This window comes from Argiope bruennichi, chromosome 1, assembly GCF_947563725.1.
Source record: "Argiope bruennichi chromosome 1, qqArgBrue1.1, whole genome shotgun sequence".
Taxonomy (NCBI): Eukaryota; Metazoa; Arthropoda; class Arachnida; order Araneae; family Araneidae; genus Argiope; species Argiope bruennichi.
This window is the reverse complement of record NC_079151.1, coordinates 58,033,572-58,054,095: the sequence shown is the minus strand read 5'-3', so window position 1 is coordinate 58,054,095 and position 20,524 is coordinate 58,033,572. Positions and strand designations below refer to the sequence as shown.

General features: G+C 28.3%; 1 protein-coding gene across 4 annotated transcripts in view; it reads left to right on the top strand.

Annotated features, from left to right (window-relative positions):
* Nucleotides 1-20,524, top strand: part of LOC129956775 (kinesin-like protein KIF26B) — a 617,661-nt gene that overhangs the window by 170,722 nt on the left and 426,415 nt on the right. For all 4 annotated transcript variants that reach the window (XM_056068736.1, XM_056068835.1, XM_056068924.1 and 1 more), the window contains one exon: nt 12,332-12,458. In XM_056068736.1, coding sequence (XP_055924711.1) covers nt 12,332-12,458 — 127 coding nt within the window. The remainder of the gene's footprint in view (nt 1-12,331; nt 12,459-20,524) is intronic.

Sequence of the window (20,524 nt, the reverse complement as noted above, 5' to 3'; positions counted from 1 at the left end):
AATATGTAACAATCGCATGAAAACATTTATTGTATTCCCTTTGTTTTCTGCTGCTCTTTATAAAATCTTATCGCCGGTATTCAAAAGCCAAAACACAGAAAAATGTGCAAAATATTAATGCCACAATTGAAACTACTCGTAACATAGGTTATTTTATGAAAATCATTTATAGCAATCTTTAGAGCAGATTAAGTTCACCTATTGAAATATTTGGCATAAATTGTTTGGGTAAATCTTTGTATAAAGGTGAAGATATTCTATAAAGATATCGATTAATGGAAGATTGATTTGAAAGCAAAAACATTTTTTTTTCATTCTCTTAATTACAGAAACACAAATAAAACTTTTTTATTTTCCTATATTTACGATTACCTTATACAGTATTAATCTTTTTTACTATAACTTAGCTAATAATGAAATATTCATATATCAGTTAAAAAATAACACTGATTTCATAAGAACATCCACTACTGTATCTTTTTTTAAATGACCTTGAAACGGAAAATTCCGTCAAAATTAGCTTACCGCTAGCCTTTCACGCAAGATGTGTTTCTCGAGTAGCTCTGAACTTAACTCAAAGCTCGCTCACCGGAATCTAATGCCAGCTGAAAAAGTAGCAGTTACTTTGGATGACCTGCGTGATTGCGGGAATGGAAAAGAAAGGAACACAGAAAAAAAAAAGGAATTAAGTTCGTTAAGGCGAACTATTTTTTTTTATCCTTTCTTTTTATTTTCTTAAAGTAATGTTAAGGTTAATTTTTTTTTTCACCCTTGCAATATCTAACTGGAGCGGTAATGTGGAAATGACATTGTTTTCCGACGTGGAAGTTTTGAGAACAAAGCAAATGAAGAGTTAACAGGAAATGGAATTAAATTAAACATAGTCGAAACTATCGAACTTTATTTTGTGTATTTCAAACACGAAAGTTAGCTGAGTCCTCATTAAAGAAAAGAGGAGAAAAAAAATTCTTCACGTTTACTGGGTAAACGAACTTACCTTGCTGTGAAGTGAACCATCAATTCGGAAGATGATAGGAGAAAAAAAAAAAAAAAAAAAGGTAATTTCGACTGCGAACTAAAACTTCAATATATATATTTTTATGATTTTTTTTTTTCTGGCAGTTAAATAATTTCTTACTTTTTGATTAAATTTATTCTGACTTTTTACATTGTTTTTTTCGCTTATCATAAGTTTTGAAATAAATATTATTGGTTCGAATTTATTCATTTCTTTTACAAAAAGTCAATAAAAAATGGTTTGAAAAAATTATTTAAAAAAATAGATATTTCTTTATAGCTTTTTTGTTCTTTTGGAATAGCATGATATTTCTGCATTTTATAAAGAGATAACATATTGCTTCTTGAAAATGAACATTTGGTACTTTTTTGCTTCTCTTGACTTTAAATATAAATTTTTTTCTTCTACGAAAACAATATCATCTGTTAGAAAAAGAATTATTTTCTATGCATTTTCTCTTTTAGTCATCTTTCAAGTACGATATTTTTTAAGTTCTTCTTAGGAGAAAATTATGTTTTTATAAATCTGTAGCGACAATTTATAACGCAATTTTGATCAAAAAGAGATTGTTATCATATTAATCAATCAATTATGATTTAAAATTATATGATTTGAAATCTGGCAAATTAACCTATCTTTAACCACTTTTTTTTATCTTCATTAAAACATAATAGCTTTAACTTCTTTCTATCCTCGGAAAAAAATATTTATTTTTTCTGTCATTGCTATTGTAACGCATATTTTTTAAAGAATATTTTAAACTTTATTTGAAAATCCAATGTATAACGAGACAAAAAAAAATGCAACTTACTAGTTAAAATCAAAACGAGAATAATTTGAAAATTTCTAAATTTACACAAAAACATGATGCGCGTGCAGGAAAGATACAGTTAAAGTTATTAAAGACACGTTACATTGCCATTAATTTCTCATATTCTTATCTATTCTCATTATAAATAAATCCACCCGTTACATTATACCTGGTGATATAACAAAACAGAAAAATAAAACTTTCGCCATGGTGATTATTTGTTGCACAGATAGATTCGGCATGGGGAGTAAAATCTTAAAAAATTAATAGTTCAATATGTGTATAATCCCGCATAAAAAGAGAGAAAAATTATACTACTCTGGTATTTGAATTACATTTAAAGTAAAGCTTTAATGCAACATAATTCATTAAACATTGAAAAAATTACAAAATTATATTTTTTTTAATGAAAGTATTCTATCTTTCGTTGCTAATAAAAATATTCATATCATAAGAAATAAGTCATGTATTCTCGAATAACGAGATTCATAAAACAGCGTCATTGAATTTTTAAATCTAAAACGATTTTCGAATATTAAAGAATACCATTGCAGATGATTGAAGGTTAATCAAGGACCTGGCTAATTAAATTATGAAAATTGCAGAGGAATAATTTATATTTAGTGTTTTTATCTCCATAATTGATTAAAAATAAAAATAAAGTTTTCTTCTGTAAAGACATTAACAGAATTTACGAATTCGTCAGGAACTGAAATTTTCATCAACAGAATCCGTTTGAAAATTAAATTCACAGAGTTTTAAAGAGGAAAGAAAAATGCGATCTCAAGTTGCTACGTATTATACATTTGATAATGATAATAAAAAAAAATGCATAAACTTTATAGAGGCTCATTAAAACAAACTGCAATTTACAAACAAAAAAAATGTATCATTTTCTTGCTACCCAAACTTAATCTTTTTCGTTAAGCCCGTACTGAATTCTCACGAATCTTAAGACTCTGTCCTTTCTACTGCTTCTCTCTAAATCAGCGCAGAAAGTAATTTCATGGATTATTTCACCGAGCGTTGGAAATAATTAACATTCTTTTTCCTTTATTTCTTTTGGTACATTGATAATTGTGAAGAAGAAGAGTACAGAGAAAGGAAAAAAAGAGAAGGAGAAAAAAAATGTGTTTTTCTTCTCGTTTCTCATAATTGAATTGTTTTTACTCCAAGAATAATCCAAGAAAGTAAACAAGAGCAATGTTTAAAAAGGGATTTTTCCAGAGGGAGAGGAAAAAAAAATTCTTGCACAAAATTATTTACTGAAAATGGGTACTTAAATATATACATATATATTTCATACAAGTGGTTTATAAATGAAAACAACATTACCATGAATTGTTGTTATTGTTCTTTCTTCTAATGTTAAGATGACATTTTCTTAGGAAAAAAAAAAGAATCTCGTTTGAAGTAATTGAATTCTTTAACTTAGGGTACTTGTCGTTTTCTTAAAAGCGGAGAAAATTGAAAGACGATGACATAGTTTTCGGAACATTTGCCTGAATATGAAATGCCTTCCTAATTCTTTTATTTATATTTTCATGGCCATAATTATTTTGATATATGCTGTGTAAATAAATAAGGCAAATAAACATAAATTACCGGAAAAGAATGTCACCCACCACCCCATCCGTCAGAACCGACGAAAAGTAACATACAGAAGTAGTAACATAGTAAATAAATTATGCAGAAACTTGCCTTCTTTAAGCTTTTATTTTGCTATTGTTATCTAAGTCGAAATATCTATTATAGTTTGCATAGTTTGTGAAATTCATCTTGACTTAATATCAGATGATTCATATAAACACTGTTATTTTTTTCAGTTCCAGAAAAAAAATTAAACTATTTTTTTTTTAATTGAATTGCATAATACTCTTATTTCGTTTATCTTTCGAATCTAATGAGACCATTTAAACACATAAATAATCATAAGTGATAAATTCAAAGCATATATCTAAGATTTATAAAAGAAATCATAATATGCAAATGTTCAGAATTTTATGAGATAAAACAGTCAATCATTATTCAATCTAGTAGAATGTAGAAAAATATGTACGATCTCATCAATAGTAGAGAATTGTAGAATATCATTGTACGATCTCGTCAATAAATAGTGGAGAATGTAGAACATTAATCTCGTCAATAGTGGAGAAGATAGAACATTATGTCACGATCCCGTCAATAGTGTAGAAGTTAGAACATTCTTGTACGATCTCGTCAACAGTAGAGAAGGCAAAACCTTATTGTACGATATCGTCAACAGTGGAGAAGGTAGAACATTCTTGTACGATCTCGTCAACAGTGGAGAAGGTAGAACATTCTTGTACGATCTCGTCAACAGTAGAGAAGGCAAAACATTATTGTACGATATCATCAACAGTGGAGAAGGTAGAACATTCTTGTACGATCTCGTCAACAGTTGAGAAGGTAGAACATTCTTGTACGATCTCGTCAACAATCGAGAAAGTAGAACATTATTGTACGATATCGTCAATAGTGGAGAATGTAGAACATTATTGTACGATCTCGTCAATAGTGGAGAAGATGGAACATTATTTCACAATCCCGTCAATAGTGTAGAAGTTTGAACCTTCTTGTGCTATATCGTCAACAGTGGAGAAGGTAGAATATTATTGTACGATCGCATCAATAGTAGAGAATTGTAGAATATCATTGTACGATCTCGTCAATAAATAGTGGAGAATGTAGAACATTAATCTCGTCAATAGTGGAGAAGATAGAACATTATGTCACGATCCCGTCAATAGTGTAGAAGTTAGAACATTCTTGTACGATCTCGTCAACAGTAGAGAAGGCAAAACATTATTGTACGATATCATCAACAGTGGAGAAGGTAGAACATTCTTGTACGATCTCGTCAACAGTGGAGAAGGTAGAACATTCTTGTACGATCTCGTCAACAATCGAGAAAGTAGAACATTATTGTACGATATCGTCAATAGTGGAGAATGTAGAACATTATTGTACGATCTCGTCAATAGTGGAGAAGATGGAACATTATTTCACAATCCCGTCAATAGTGTAGAAGTTTGAACCTTCTTGTGCTATATCGTCAACAGTGGAGAAGGTAGAATATTATTGTACGATCGCATCAATAGTGGAGAAGGTAGAACATTATTGTACGATCTCATCAATAATGAAAAATGTAGAACATTATTGTATGTTTCTTAGAATTATAAGAAAAAGCTCTGAAATTTTTAAAAATGAATTTTTACAGAGTTTTATAACATGAAGTATAAATTACTAGTATATAACTCTATATTCTATTCAGATATCTAAATTTCTTCCAAATATACTAGGCTTATATTCAGAACTCTTTAACTGGGCGTAAGGTTCACGTCCAACATTTTTCATCGTAATCAACTAGCATTGTCCTTGGCTATATCATAAGATTAATCATAATAATCTTATAATACATTAGGTAATTATAAATTTTATCTAAACTATTTTCACACATGAAATCGTAATACATTTTTCTGTTCATCGTGTTAGAATACTTGTCTAAAAGAGAGCGCGTGAGAAAGTTCTTTTAGACAATTTAGACTTGGATTTCGTCTTATTTTGACACATAATGACAATTTTTTGTGTTTAATTTCGTAATACTGCGAAAAAAAATCGAATTTATATATTCTGATTCCTTTCCTTCAATCGATTGTGTCCACTAATTAATACAAATTTACTATCTTGATATCACTAAATTTCTTTTAAATAATTTATTGTATACAGATACACGCAGACATATAAGGAATTGAGAGTGAATAACATACACTGTGCCCACTAATTGATACATATTTGATAAACATACAGACATATAAGGAATTTAGAGTGAAATTTGAATTTGGACTAAAATTCTGAAGGTAAAGCCACTTCCGAAATTATATCACAAGCGTTGTAAGCGTTGATAGTATAGTTTTTGAGTTTTCATATGCAGATACTTTAGAAAAGGATAGACAGATGAACACATTCTCATTAATAGATTCTTCTAAGCTCTGCTACAGATCGACACTTTTTTGCAACTTTTAAAGAGTTACTCCCTGCATGCCTTAGCATTCGGGGTAATCTGAATGACAGAATTCAACACGAAAATTAAAACTAACGCAGTATTTAATGCACCATAGTCTTAATTTCAGCAAGACTAAACCCTCATGCAGAGATACGATTCTTCATCATTATTAAATGTAGCTGGCTTCTCACCATCATTGTATCTTCCATTGAAGTAAGAACCATATTGGGAGTTTCTCAGTCTCAAATATGAAGCGTCTCCACCGGGAGTTCTTTAAAAATAATAGAATTGGCGTGTAATCATTATACTTTTGAAGTGAAGATTACGTACCACTTTTCATTCATTTTACTTCATTTCAAAATCCAACGATTACAGGTTTTTCAGTATTTCGAATTCAACAGAACAAAAACATCCCCGCCGAAAGATATATGTATATGTATAATATTTAATTCCAGTGAAGCAAATATTTATTAATGTTTTGATTTCTATCTCTAAATCCACTAAACCTAACTAAAGACATCATCAGCACATCATAAATATAACCAGCATATCCGGGTTAAGAATCTATTAATGTACCTTGACTTTCCTACTGTATTACCCACAGACCGATGATCCCATAATGAAAATCTAGCTGTGGGTTGTAGGAATAAATAAGTAATGGCGTTAATGTCCCTGGCATTTAATAGGAGCTTACCTGTGACCTTCAGAGAGCAGAAGGTCATAAAAGAGGAGCAGGGTTATTTATTAGGTGATACACGTAAACCCAATAAGAAGTCTGATGACGGGAACGGGGGAATCATATTACTCTGTAAATGGCTTGGACGAAGATGCGAAATCTAATTTTATGCTGAATTACGGTCGGAACGAAACCGGGTCTCTTAGGGTAAGAGGAAGTCTTGACGTCTTAATAGGATATGAAACTGAGAGTTAGACTGAAGAAGATGCATAATTTGCTGATTAGTCAGCCAAGTGAGGAGTTCTGAAAACTGTTCAACTCGGTTAGAGAAATTTATTAATATCATACTATCTAGATATTAGTTATTGCATTCTTTTCAGGCAGAGATACATATTGATACCTGCTGGATTTTACTCCCAAACCTAATTAAGAAAAAAAAATAGGAATTGGTTCGCTTTAGCTTTCATAATAAAATTTTGTATTTTGACAGTTCATAGACAATGTAAGATCGAGAATGAATCCAGTTCGAGTTTTAATTAAACGCATTTCTGATAATTTATTGATTTTCGTTGTCAATATTGTATAAAGGAATGCTATATGCGTTCCTTAAGTAATAAATCTTTATTTATATTAAAGTAGAAAGAGCGAGTTTCCTGCCTGTCTATACGACTCTACAGGTCGCTTGGCGCAACATGGCCAAAAATGGCTTTTGCGCCGAAAAAAAAAAACCAACGACTCTACAGGTCAGATCGTTTAATTAGACTTTCCAAATTTGACGAAAAAAATGAAGTGTGATCATATGCACAATAGAGCGAATCGTTTTTTCAGTGACATTTTCGAATACATTTTTCACAGAAATCATTTTTCTACTATTTGAAGATTTAAAAATGGATACCAATTTAGTTATACGTTCCCCCCTCCCTTACTTTGGCCAATTTCTAAGATAATATTTTTAAATTAATTTTAGCAATACTTTAAGTATTGCAATAAAACTCAAACTAATTTCATTTTTTAATCAAATATTTATCATCTATTCAATCGATTCGATTATTCTATTCAATCGATTAATATCGATCACAATTTGAAGCTTAAAAATACATTGATCGTCATCTATTTATTATTATATATTAATTGTATATTAATATATATTATGAATTAATTACGGATAAAGTATGATAGCCTAATACATATATTTATCATGAGCATTCAGTTATATGTAAAAAAAATTATAATTAAATTTTTAATACAGCCAATCTCTCAGCAAACCAGCTAGTACATAAATAAATGGAAGAGCATATAAAGTTACACCATTTATTTGATTTTGAATGCGTTAAAATGTATTCAAATTTTCACATTTTTTTTACAAAATATTATAATTTACAGAATTTTGGTATAAAAGTGATTTTTTAATAAGAGTTTATTTTTAAATTAAACATAAAAAATCCGCAATACTTTAGCTTATTACTTTAAGATTCAGATTTATTCTTTTCAAATGACTCATCATTTCTTTCTATAATAATATATTAGTGTCAAACAACTCTTATCAGCGCTAGTGCTGTCCTTTTTATAGTGTCTAATCATTTTTGGATAATATTTATCAATATATTTTTTTTTACTTTATTTTATTTGGATAGTAATATATATATAATATATATTTCAAATTCACATCAAGAATTTATATTAGCACTTCGTTCTAATAAAAAAAAACTCTTTTTCTGTAATGCTAATACTTATGAAATAAATAACGTTTATATATCAAATGCATGAAGATGAAATACGGATACACTATGGAAAACAATTTTTGAGCCCTATTCAAAATAAAATTATTTAGAGAAGCAGAATGCTGAATTATACTCATAAATTGCAAAAGATATTTTATAAACAAACGCAAAATAAAAAAAAAATCCTTAACTGTAAACCTTTTATATTAAAGAGTGTTTACTTTGAATTCATTGCAGATATTTTATGAAAAAATACAAAACAAAAAATATTTTTGTTTACTCTACACCACGATTTTCCTCTTAGAATTTGCTTGAAATATGTTAATGTGATTTTTTAAATAAAATTATATATTTTATACAGAAACCTTTTAAAACTAATTTTAAGAATAGAATTTACGTTTTGCATATAAAGGGTTGTTGGATATTTTCTAAAATAGTTTCAGTAATATTAAATTTTCGATTATTTGAGGATATTAATTGTTTTCGCATAGTAATCGTGTCGAAAATAACAAAGATTCAATTAATTAGTTGATTTTAATAAATATATTCCTGTTTGTTATCAACAATGAGAATTCGGAGGTCCCTTCTGAATACATTCATCCTATTGTTTTAGAAAATTTAGCTGAAATTCTGCGGACTGGCAACGAAAATCTTTTCTCAAATGATTCTCATTTTTCTCTCTATGCACATGCGCGAATGAGAGGTGACAGTACCTAGCCTCAGTTCAAACTAAGTATTAAATAAGCACTGTCAACCGTGAATTAAGAAAGTCTTAAGAATACCATTGTTTATGTGCCTCGGAACATGGACTGTGGAACCTTTGAAAAGAGCTAGATTAGTTTCTAGAGCTGATGAGCGCAGAAAATCCTCACCAGTCCCTTATGAAGTACGATGTTTCGTAAGGTTACGCAGTTCCATGGATTATTCTTTTAAGAGGGAAACTGGAATCTTTAACTCCATCAGGACATTGTCTGAGTCCTATTAAATCTACCGTTCCCTGTTTATGACTCCCTATTTTAACAAGGGAAATCCTATTTCTCTTTTATAATTAAATAAATGGTTGGTTAAATAGTGTTCTTCACTACGTAACTCGGAAGAGAAGTGTTTTAATGCAATATGTATCAGCAAAATGTAAAGTTTTAACGAAGTTTATTACATGAAGCCGAGTGACATAGAAAATTAATGTATTTTACTTGGAAAGTTTAATTCTCTTGAGATTGATCAACTACAAACTCACAGTTAAAAGTTGGATGTATTATAAATAGTATTTCAACGCTTAAATAATATGTAAATACTTAGAAGTGATTCTAATAGAAGAACGGAATTTGTTGTAATTGAATTTTAAAAGATTAATGACCTTTATCATGGCAAAGTAAATAAATAGATTGTAATGAAGAAATCAGTTGTTCAATAATAATTGAATTGTTCCTAGTAATTTATTTAATTATAATTTAATTTTTTAAAAAATTGAATAATAATTTATATTTTGATTAAATTTACAAATTTGATTCTAAATATTTTGTAATTTTCAACAAATGGAGAGTTATTTATTGCTGTTAATATAATGTTTCTTTTAATTGATAGAGTTGACAATTATCTGTTGTGTAACATCACGACTTTGAAATATGCAGGTTTCCAAACCTAATCGCAAAATTGATTTTCTATATATGTTTGTTAGGAAGGCGTGAAAATTTAGAAGTGTTCTGCCTATGATGGCTTCGTGTTTGTACCATTGACGTTTTCGTCATGGCTCAAAACCACGACGGCTGTTCTAATTGCTACTTCAAAAAGAGATACAGATCTAACTAAACTAAACTCTATTCAATAGTCTATTTATAATTTAATTACTTGAAGTGATTCTGGAAAACCATCGATGCCGACGCGAAGAAAATCGTTTTGAAAATTCATTCAAATGCAAATAAAAGATCAATATATAAATAAATTTGTGATTAAAATTGGAAAATTTCATATTCTGGATTAATTTATTAATTTTCATTTTCACAACTTTTAAATGGAAAGTCTATATCCAAAATTTCTAAATATAGTTTCATATGCTTTTCGAAAACACATTTGTTTCAAAAATTTAAAATTGATTGATATTCCTTTCAGCATTTATTTATTATTTTACAAAAATCTCTGGTTGTCTGTTTCGATATAAATCATAATAAACTAAGAGATTATTTACTAACCCATCATGGGAAAATGATTTCATTCAAAAAAGGATTTTACTAACAAAATTTTTAAAAAAAATAATTTCTCCTGTTGAATTTCTTATATTTTAATTTTGTTTTGAAACTTAATTTAGTTATGGCAATCCATCATAGTAAAAGTAACATACAGCAGCTTAAAGCATTTAAAAGAAAAATGTAACGTTCGCTTTTTGTGCTCATTCTTAATTTTCTAAATTAATATATTTGGTGATTGAAGGTCATTTAAGGTAATTTAGGTCGTCATATGTGTATTATCCCATTTTTTGTCAGCCGTTTTATTAAAGTTTAATTAGCTTTTTATTATTAACTTATCGTTATAATCGTATACAGATGAAGCTGTATAAAAATATAAATATATACATGGTTTAGAAGTTTAATGTAGGTGACTACATTAAAAAGGCTATTTTTTACAAAATCATGATTTTTTAATCTAATATTATTAATGTTTGAACAGATTTTTTGTTATAAAGCCGTTCGAATTTTATTTCTAATTCTATTTTTGGGGAAAATTATACTAATTTTTATATTTGCATTTACTTACGTTTTAATGTTATTTTACATCTTTATTCTATTTTCTCAAATTCTAATCTTTGACTGAATTTTCTTATTAAAAAAGTCATTAATTAATATCTGGTGCATATTTTGTTCAAATTCGGTATAAAAAATCTCTCAATATATTCTACAATTTCTGAACTACAGAATAAATAAAAATAATAAATTCATTTAGAAATATTTTCTAGTTATTTTAGTACTTCACAAAGTGAAAAAAAGTTGAAACTTTTGTGTTTTTTATCAGTCAAACCCCAATATTTAAAGAATGGATAGAAATTCAGTTTATTTTTTGGTACAGGAACTATATAATATATTTCTCAAGCTACCTGCAAAATCTTAAACAAATCATTTGATACACATCTAAATTAGAAGGTTTTTGCTACATGCCACTTTTTAGCCAAAAATGTCCTTTTTCCCAATCTTTTAAATAAAACTTTTGTCACTTAAATAATAGGTTTTGATTTCATAGATTTTTTTTTCAATCGTTTTTATGTAAAAATTCAAAAATATAACTATTTTCAAACATTTTTTCAAAGAATTCATCCCTAACGTAGTCGCATACTCTAGCCATATACCCACACTCAAATATTGGATGACATTGGTAAATAATCGCGATGTTTAATATCGTGGAATATTGTTTAATATTCATATAATATCGCACAATTTTGTATAGTATTGTGAATTGGCTGTGTTTCTTAAGTACTTTATGTTTATTAGCATTAAATGTATCTGAAAAAAGAAAGTTATTTTTGCATTCAAAAATAATCCAGACATTACCAAGAAAATATGAATTTCCATTTCAAATTCCCCTCTAAACGAAGTAGATATGGAGAAAAGGAGATAATATTAAAAAGGAGATATGGAGTCAATAGTATTTTTGATTACAAGTTTTTTTCAAAAAATTTCTAGTTTTTTTCCAAATTTAACTCTTAAAGTTTTTATTGATTCTTACTTCTAAAATTCTTATTGAGTCTTGCTTCTGAAGTTCTTATTGATTTTACTACATTTCACAGTAATGCATTGAATTTGTTTCACCAGAAAGTCATTCACGTATATTCAGTAATATTACTCAAACATGTTTGATTTCTAAATACTGAGTCAGTAGATCACATCATAAATAATACTTGAACTGATTAGTCAATTCTTTCATGAAACCTTGGAAAATTACTGGATAGTTTCGGAAACTCGAATAATATGCATTAGTCAGTTTATAAAATTGTTTGAGAGATTTAAATGAAGTTTTTAGTTATAGCTGAAGAGCATTTTGGGAAACTCTTATATAAATTAATATGTTTTATTTTTAATTTTTCTCTCAGAATGTCCCGTCAAGGCAAAGGTCCAACTCCTCCAAATCCAACCGTTCCAGGACCTGTAGCTCAGCAAGCTCAACAATATCTGGAACAAAACATTATGGCCTGGATGCAACCGAAACCTCAAGGACAAGTAAGAAACTCAATTTTCACCTCAAATAAATTAACAATTAATAAAATTCTGCAATTGCTAAGAATAATTCATTCTGCTGAGATAAAATTTTGTCAATATTTTTAATTTTTATTAATGATCTTATTATCTTGTGACGTATTAATAGTATCTTAAAATTTAATACGATGAAATTGCTACTTTTTAATGCATGTTAATTAATTAAATAATTTTAGATTTTTATGTCAAATTTATTTAAAATTGTCAAAAAAATAATGATCAGGTGTGATATGAGATTTTAAAAGATTGGTTTAGAAACATTTGTTAATATATGATTAATTGTAATTTTTATGCTGATTGGAGAATAGGAAATGTATTTTATAGAGCAAGTTATACCTAAATTCAGTAACAAATCAAAATGATAGAGTAAACTGGATACTATTGTATGATATCTTTATCTTTATCTGGCGAAAAAGATAGCAATAAGAGCAAAATCATTTTGTAAGAAGGAGAATTTCTCCAAGTTAAAGTTTCATTAACTAAAAATATATATGTCTTTCTAAAATGAACATTCTATGACTTAGATGATCAATTACTAAAATAGTGAAGATTATTATTTGCTGTAGCGTATATTTATTATTTTCAATAAATGCAGTGCAATTTTTTAGTCTACAGTTTTTAATTGACAAAAATATCGTCATCTTTTTCATGATTACTTAAATGGCTAAGATACTTTAATAATTTTTAGTGCTATTTAACTGATTATGATGTTGGAATCCTTTTCAGTTTAATATTTAACTGACTAATTGATGCAGTGGATTCATTTTTCAGGACTATTTAACAAAGATATTGAAATTATTTTCATGCTTAGCTAACTAAATATAGACAGTTGAATAAATCTCAGCCCTATTTAACCCTTTAAAAGGTCATTTTTTTCTAGTCATGGCATATTAAAATAGTTTTAGGATTAAGATTGGCTTAAGTAAAGTGATTCATTTAGCTTATTAAATATATTTAATTCGATTAATTAATTAATATGGCTAATTAAGAAACAAATCAAGATACACCATTGTACGTGAGATAAGGACTCGATACGTCTAAGTTTTTGTCTAATCGCAAACTTTGTCAGAGCTTGGAGCAGTCTACATAATTTCATACAAAAACTGAAAAATTTAGTGGGAGGTATACTTCCCACGGCCCCTGAAAGGGTTAACTGACCATGGTGTAAGAATCCTTTTCAGGACTATTTATCTAACTTGTATCTTAAATTCACTTTCCAGACTATTTAACTTACAAAAACACTAGAATTTTTTATGCCTATATAACTGATTACAGATAATAGAATTATATTAAGGATTATTTAAATGACTAATGCATTCTATCAGTTCTAAGACAATTCCGCTGACTAACTAAAGATTTGAAATAACTTTCGGGTTTATTTAACCATCTTAATGAAAGATTGAAATAATAATTAGGACCGATTGAATTATTTTCTTACTCTGGGACAAATTTGCCATTGTCATAAAAAATAGCAATAGATATGGTCCTATTTTAAATCAAAATGATTTTATTTTACTTATCTCTGCATTTCGTATAAATCACGAAAGCAAAAAATGTACTTTAAATTACCTCTATGAATTTTTTAACAGCAATATATCCTTTAATATAGCAAATAATCGAAACAATAATAAGAAAAGTTTGGAATGTCATCATGTTAAAATGATAACTAAGCTAATTTAAAGTTTTAATATTATAATTATAATCACAAAAACTATTGAGAGCATAAATAAAAATATTTACTCTAAATCAATCAAATATTTTTATTTTTGTTTATAAAATGAAATGAATGTAGGAATTCTAAAATCAATATAGTAATTCTTTCGTGAAATATTTCATTATTTGCATGAATGTAAAATTTTCTAAAATTTGAAATCACATAAACCTTTATATAAATGAATATTACATCTAAAGCAAAAGCAGAAGCATGTTTAAAATGAATACATTTTAATGATTTTTATCTATGACGTGCTGCAAAATTAAGAATTTGCGTAAGAAAAGCATGCTAATTATTTTTTAAAAATACTATTTTTTTACTTAAATTGTTATTTAAAACTCCAGAAATTAAAACAAATATAAAAAAGTATTTTTATAAGAAATCTAAAATTCAATATAATTTTTCGCAATTTATATATACATTAAAAAAAAGTCGTTGCATCTCAAAATTTTATTTATATCAGTCCTATATATTTTCTTTCCTATCTCAAGTTTTAATCTCCACAATTGCCCACTTACTGCAATAAAAAAGTTAAAGTAAAAATCAAGGGAGGTTGAGCTAAGAAGAGCTTAATGAACTCCAGAAGTGTTGCACCTTCACCAAAGAAGGGTGGATGAAGTTCTTTCTCGGTCCCCCTTCTTGACATTCGACTCAGTGTCGAGAATCAATTAGTGTGTTCCTTGGCATGCGTTCTGGGTCAACCTCCCAGGGTCCCTGCATCCCCTCCATTACACGGAAACGCAATCAACATGTCACACAGGAAACTTCTTTTTCCTGGCATTTTCTTTCGCACTCTCGATTCCTCTGTTGTTGCAATCACAGCTGCCCGATTCTGGAAGAGAACTTTCATAGAGTACTGAGGGAGGGAAAAAAAAATGCAAAGGAAATTGGCATTGTTTCGTTGAATGGCTATTGAATTCTTTAACTTGATTTCGAATTCTGTAGGTTTTTAAATGGATAAAAAAAATTTATTTTATGGAGATATTGAGGTTGTCAGTTTTATTTTATATGTATTGTAACGATTTAAATAACTTCTAAGGATTAATTTTTTATGTATTATAAAAACACTAGTGAACCATTCATAAGCCAATATTACCTTCAAAAGCTGTGATACACTTCAATGTGTAGTGAAATAAATATTGGTTTGCATAAAAGTATCAATCGTCATTTAAAAGCTTGAAATAGTTCAACAATATTACTTAGATAAGCTACTATAGGAAATCAACAAAATACAACACGTTATGGAATAATATTGGTGATTGAGGGTCAGGCTTTAAAATATTTTTAAATATAATTGTCATAATTTAAAAGTAATTAAGCTGTCGTAATAAAGTCCGTATCGAAGAATGAGTCGTCCCTGATGATAATAGATGACAACAGCTTATTTCACACCATTGTGAAATCGCTATAATTTAAATAAAGTTGTCGTAATAACGTCCATATTGAAAAAATGAGTCAATTATAATAATTTTATGATAACAGCTTATTTCACAGCATTGTGGAATTGGAGCTTTTGCCGCAAGAGGAAATCATTTAAGTTAGAAAAATATGTGAAATCGTAAGTTGATGCTTATGATTTAAGAGAGATAAAGGTTCATTTTGGGGAATTTCTTGAGAATTATCGAAACATTTGCTTTGATGTCTTGCCTAACAATAATATCTCTCTGTCCTGAAGATGATGGAAAGTAATCAGCGCACATGCGTACACATTACAGCTGTAGCGCAGATACGTATGTGGATGTAGCAGATTATACATTGTAGAGATTGTAGCACATTTATGTAATTAATTGCTAGATTAACTTATATATGTAATGATATTTTAAACTCTTAATTTAATCCAAATTAATTTCCAAGATTTTATCTTAATTTAGCCCATTGTAACTTCATTCTAAAATATTTTCTTAATTCGTGATCCAATTCCACTTTTGGTTTAATTAATTCCTCTGTAAAAATAATGCGCCTTCAGTACTACATATCAAGAGAAAGTGATAGCTTCGGTTGCCCTTGAAAAGGTGTCAAAGGTTACCACATGTATTGAATTGGCGCCTGGCCAGAAATCCTTTATTATATAAGACTAGTGATCATTTGTTCGCCTCTTTTTTGCCTTCCGCTTTTGTGCCGCGTTGCGCCTTCTTGTGAAGAATCATGTTTGCCTCCCGAGAGAGAATAAAACTGAATTAAAAATACAACGTATCGTCTATGTCCTCAATCTGCACTCTGCTTCAACCAAAAATATGTTACATATTATTTAGTCGACAGGATTCGAAACTCATTACATATATATATTACAAACTTAAAATACGATATCTGAAATAACACAGTCTTTCCATCAGGTATCTGATTTTGTTCAAAGTTGCAAAATGTTACATTCAAAATGGAGGTCAAATCATAACATGCAATATCGTTAATATAGTTACTAAAATTCATATCCAAATTTTAAATGCTGTTTGAACCCTTTATCCTATTTTAATCACAGTACGTAAATATTATTATATTGCATATACGTATGTATATAGTGTATTATTATATAATAGACCTTCATCAATTAGTCAAAAATTATAATATATTTATTCTACCAGAATAAAAATCTATACATATATATTTGCGTTCAGATTAAGGAGATAAGAAAAGAGTGGGCGATATTAATTGCGCATTCGAAGGATTTAGGATTAAAATATCAATACAAAGCATCTATATCTTATAAAAACATACTTATTATTATGCAATAAATAAATGTGAGCCTTAGCTTTATATAATGAATTGTTTATACGAATATTTCTATCAGAATTATATTGAATCTTAAAAAATACAATTTCCAGAACAGTATTTAAAAAGTTGCAATTTAAAGACATAAACGAATAAGTGTATAGATAATCTGTCTATTATCAATGAGAAGAAAATAGAGTATTCGATAATAAATACATTTTTGAATCTATTACTATAAGATATAATTTTTTTATAAAAAAAATTAGTGTGAAATGAGTGTAAGTCTTATCCTTGAGCATTTAATTGCATGATAAGAGTGCTCTCAAAATTTAGCTGAATCTTGAAAAATATAATCTTTTTGAACAATAATAAAAAAAAACTAAAATACAAAATATATAGATAATGTATCACTATCAGCCACTCTTCAAATTTCAATAAATTAAAAAGTGAATTTCAATAAAAAAAGGCAAGATTTTTTTTTAAATCAAGATAATCATTTGTTTGAAACTGATTTCAAGATACGCCAGAATAAAACTTTTTGAGCAGTTTTCAGCCCCTTGCTTAAAATTTCCTTTTTCATCCAAAAGAAAGTGTTAAACCTGAAGCCACGTGGAAAAAAAATGGTGAAAGAAACCGCATTTTACAAAATCCATCACAATTATCGAGCTTGCTAAAGCTTATCGATCATCATGGAATAGAGCAAAAAAAAGAGCTTTTAACTATTTTTACACCCATTTAAAAGACTAATGAGGATATCGATTATCTGTAAATGCTTAAGGGTGGTCTTTAATGAGGAAAAAGAAAAGTTTTCACGGGATCATGTTCGTATTATTGGATAATGCTTAACCGATTACAGGCCTGTTCTTGCCAACCCAAGGAAACTTTGTTCGTAATTACTTGGACCAAATAACACCATGTAATATTAAGAATCAGACAGATATTCTTTCTTAGGTTTTTCTACATTCTCATTTATTTCGCAAAAATGCTTAATTATTTTATTTTTTATTTGTTAAAACATAAATCATTTGCCTCCAAACGCATTTATATGATTATATTTATATATTTGATAAAGTATTTTCTGCTATTTTATCTTTTTTTTTTCTCGTTTACGGAGTATAGAGGGAGTATATTAACCGTCAAAAAATTCGAACTAGGGATTTTGACGAATCTCTATGTTTTATGCCTTCCTGAGTTCGACTTTTTCGAACTCAGGTTCGAACACTTGTGAAAAATGTCCGTCCATCCGTCTGTCTGAGAGAAAGATAACTCAAAAACGCTTACAACTAGACAGATGAAAATTGATATACGGTCTTCAGATAAAATTTGTAAATTTGTAACAAAATTGGAGGAAAATCCGTCCAGAAGATGTCTGTCTGTCCGATTGTCCGAATAAAAGTTAACATGATAACTACAAAACAAAAAGAGTCTAAAAAATATATAGTGTAAACATCTTCCAAATTTTGAGACAAATCTAATAAAGGATTGATTATCTGTCGGTCGGTCTATGCTTTCAGAAACATGAAAACGCGATAACTGAAACACACATTGACTTAAATATATAAAATTTGTTATGTGACTTTGCAGCTACAGGTGTAGTTCTGTTTAATATTTTTATTTCAATCGGTAGGAAAAAAAATTGTTCTAAAACATAAATTCGATTTTAGGATATAATTAACTGCATAACATGGAGTAATCATTAAAAAAACCCTCGGCAAGAATCACACGATAAATTCAGGAAAAATCTAAATTCACACCAGAATTTAGTATTTCTCTGGGGTAATACCTTTATTAGAGTGTATGCAAGAAAGTTCTGAGGACACAACTTTCATTGTTAACTTATGTATAAGTCAGCTTTCTCGACTAGCTGCTTTTCCAAGAATATTAGTTGCGTTTAATCTCCATTAAATATGATTAGCTTTAATGTTTATGATTCCTTCAAAAAAATGTTTTTAAACCTAAAATTGTAAACATAAGAATCCTGCTATTTTAACAAGTTTTAACTTTTTCTATTTTTTGTGTAAATGAATATTCCCAATTTCAGTCAAGTATCATGACATAGTAGAGTCATTAAAAACTTAATTGTTTTAATGGTCGTCCATATTTTAGCGACATGTATCTTTCGCGATACTGTGACTTCACTTTCTTTCTCTTTGTACAAATTGCTCTGGTAATAGACCCCCTTTTTTTAACTTCCAACTACAGATGGAGAACTCGCGATTAAATTTCAGTGAGAAATGCTTCAATTTCATTGTAGTATCGAAATCTATTGTTTAAAATTATGTAAAAAAATAAAGCTATCTCAAAATTTAAAACAAAATTGAAACAGTAAATAAATTGATATCATTAAAAAGACAGTTTGTTTCATTAGCAATTGAATGCAGTATTTCATTAAAAATAATTTTACGTGAAATAGTATTTTCGGAATTTATGCCAGAAATTGGCAACATTTTGTTTGTTTATTAAATAAAAACTCTCTACCTGAAGGACATTCCCACCCTTCAAATTATATTTGTGAATAATTCTAAATTAAATCGTTTGCCCTTTTAATTGCCAATATACATCCACATAATCTTTCCTATTATGAAGAAGTATCATTCAACATTTTATTTTATAAAAAGCATATTTTTGTAGATTGATATTTTTAAAGAGGTTTCCAATTGTAATTAAATTAGTAAATATACATTTTTCAAAATAGTGCTATTATTTGGTTCTTCTAAAAATCAATACTCATCTCGTTTTATTTGCATTAAAAAAGATAAATTATCTATATAATGCTTCTTAAATATTTTTGGATGTATATTCTTATGAAAATAAATCACATTTCTATAGCAATTTTTTATTTAAAACTTTACAATCAAGCAAAATTTTAAAAGACAACCATTCCACACATTTCCAATAATATTGAAAGTTCTATAGTCTATTATGCCTCTATTTACATGTTTAAAAATATCTCTTCGATGAAAAAGAGACTTTATAACACAGAGTTTATAACGTAAGTGACGTAATAATCCAAAATTGCTGCGATTTTCCGATGTATAGTATAAAAATTCTACACAAATTAATAAAGAGTAAATTATAACAACAACACACGTCTTCCTTCTTAAAAAAACATTCCCAAATCATGTTTCTACTGTAATCTCTTAATATTACTATTCTTTTCGAAATATGTCTCGTAAACATTTGCTTTTTTCATTTAAAAACACCATAAAAATAGACTATTCCATTCGTTCTCAATATTATTGAAAGTGCCACAATTTCTTATGCGTCTCATTTGCATATGTAAAAACATCATTTCCCTGAAAAAAAGAATGATCTTTTCTCCAATGACAATCTCCGGAACAAATTTTACATCCTCAATACCCTTACCTTGTAAAGAAATAAAAAAAAAGAATGTCCATGCCCTGGATAATGATCCTAATAAGAATAAAACTTTTGACTTTGAATAATATAATTCCCAGAGGATTTATTCCATCTGAATATTCCGTAAAATATTCACGGAACTTTAAAGTTGTCCTTTTTCCTTGTCCTTGTATTGAAAGCTTATGTTTATCATAAGTACCCGCAGCGCCAGAAGTGAACTAATAAATTCAGTCAAATTCAATTACTGTCG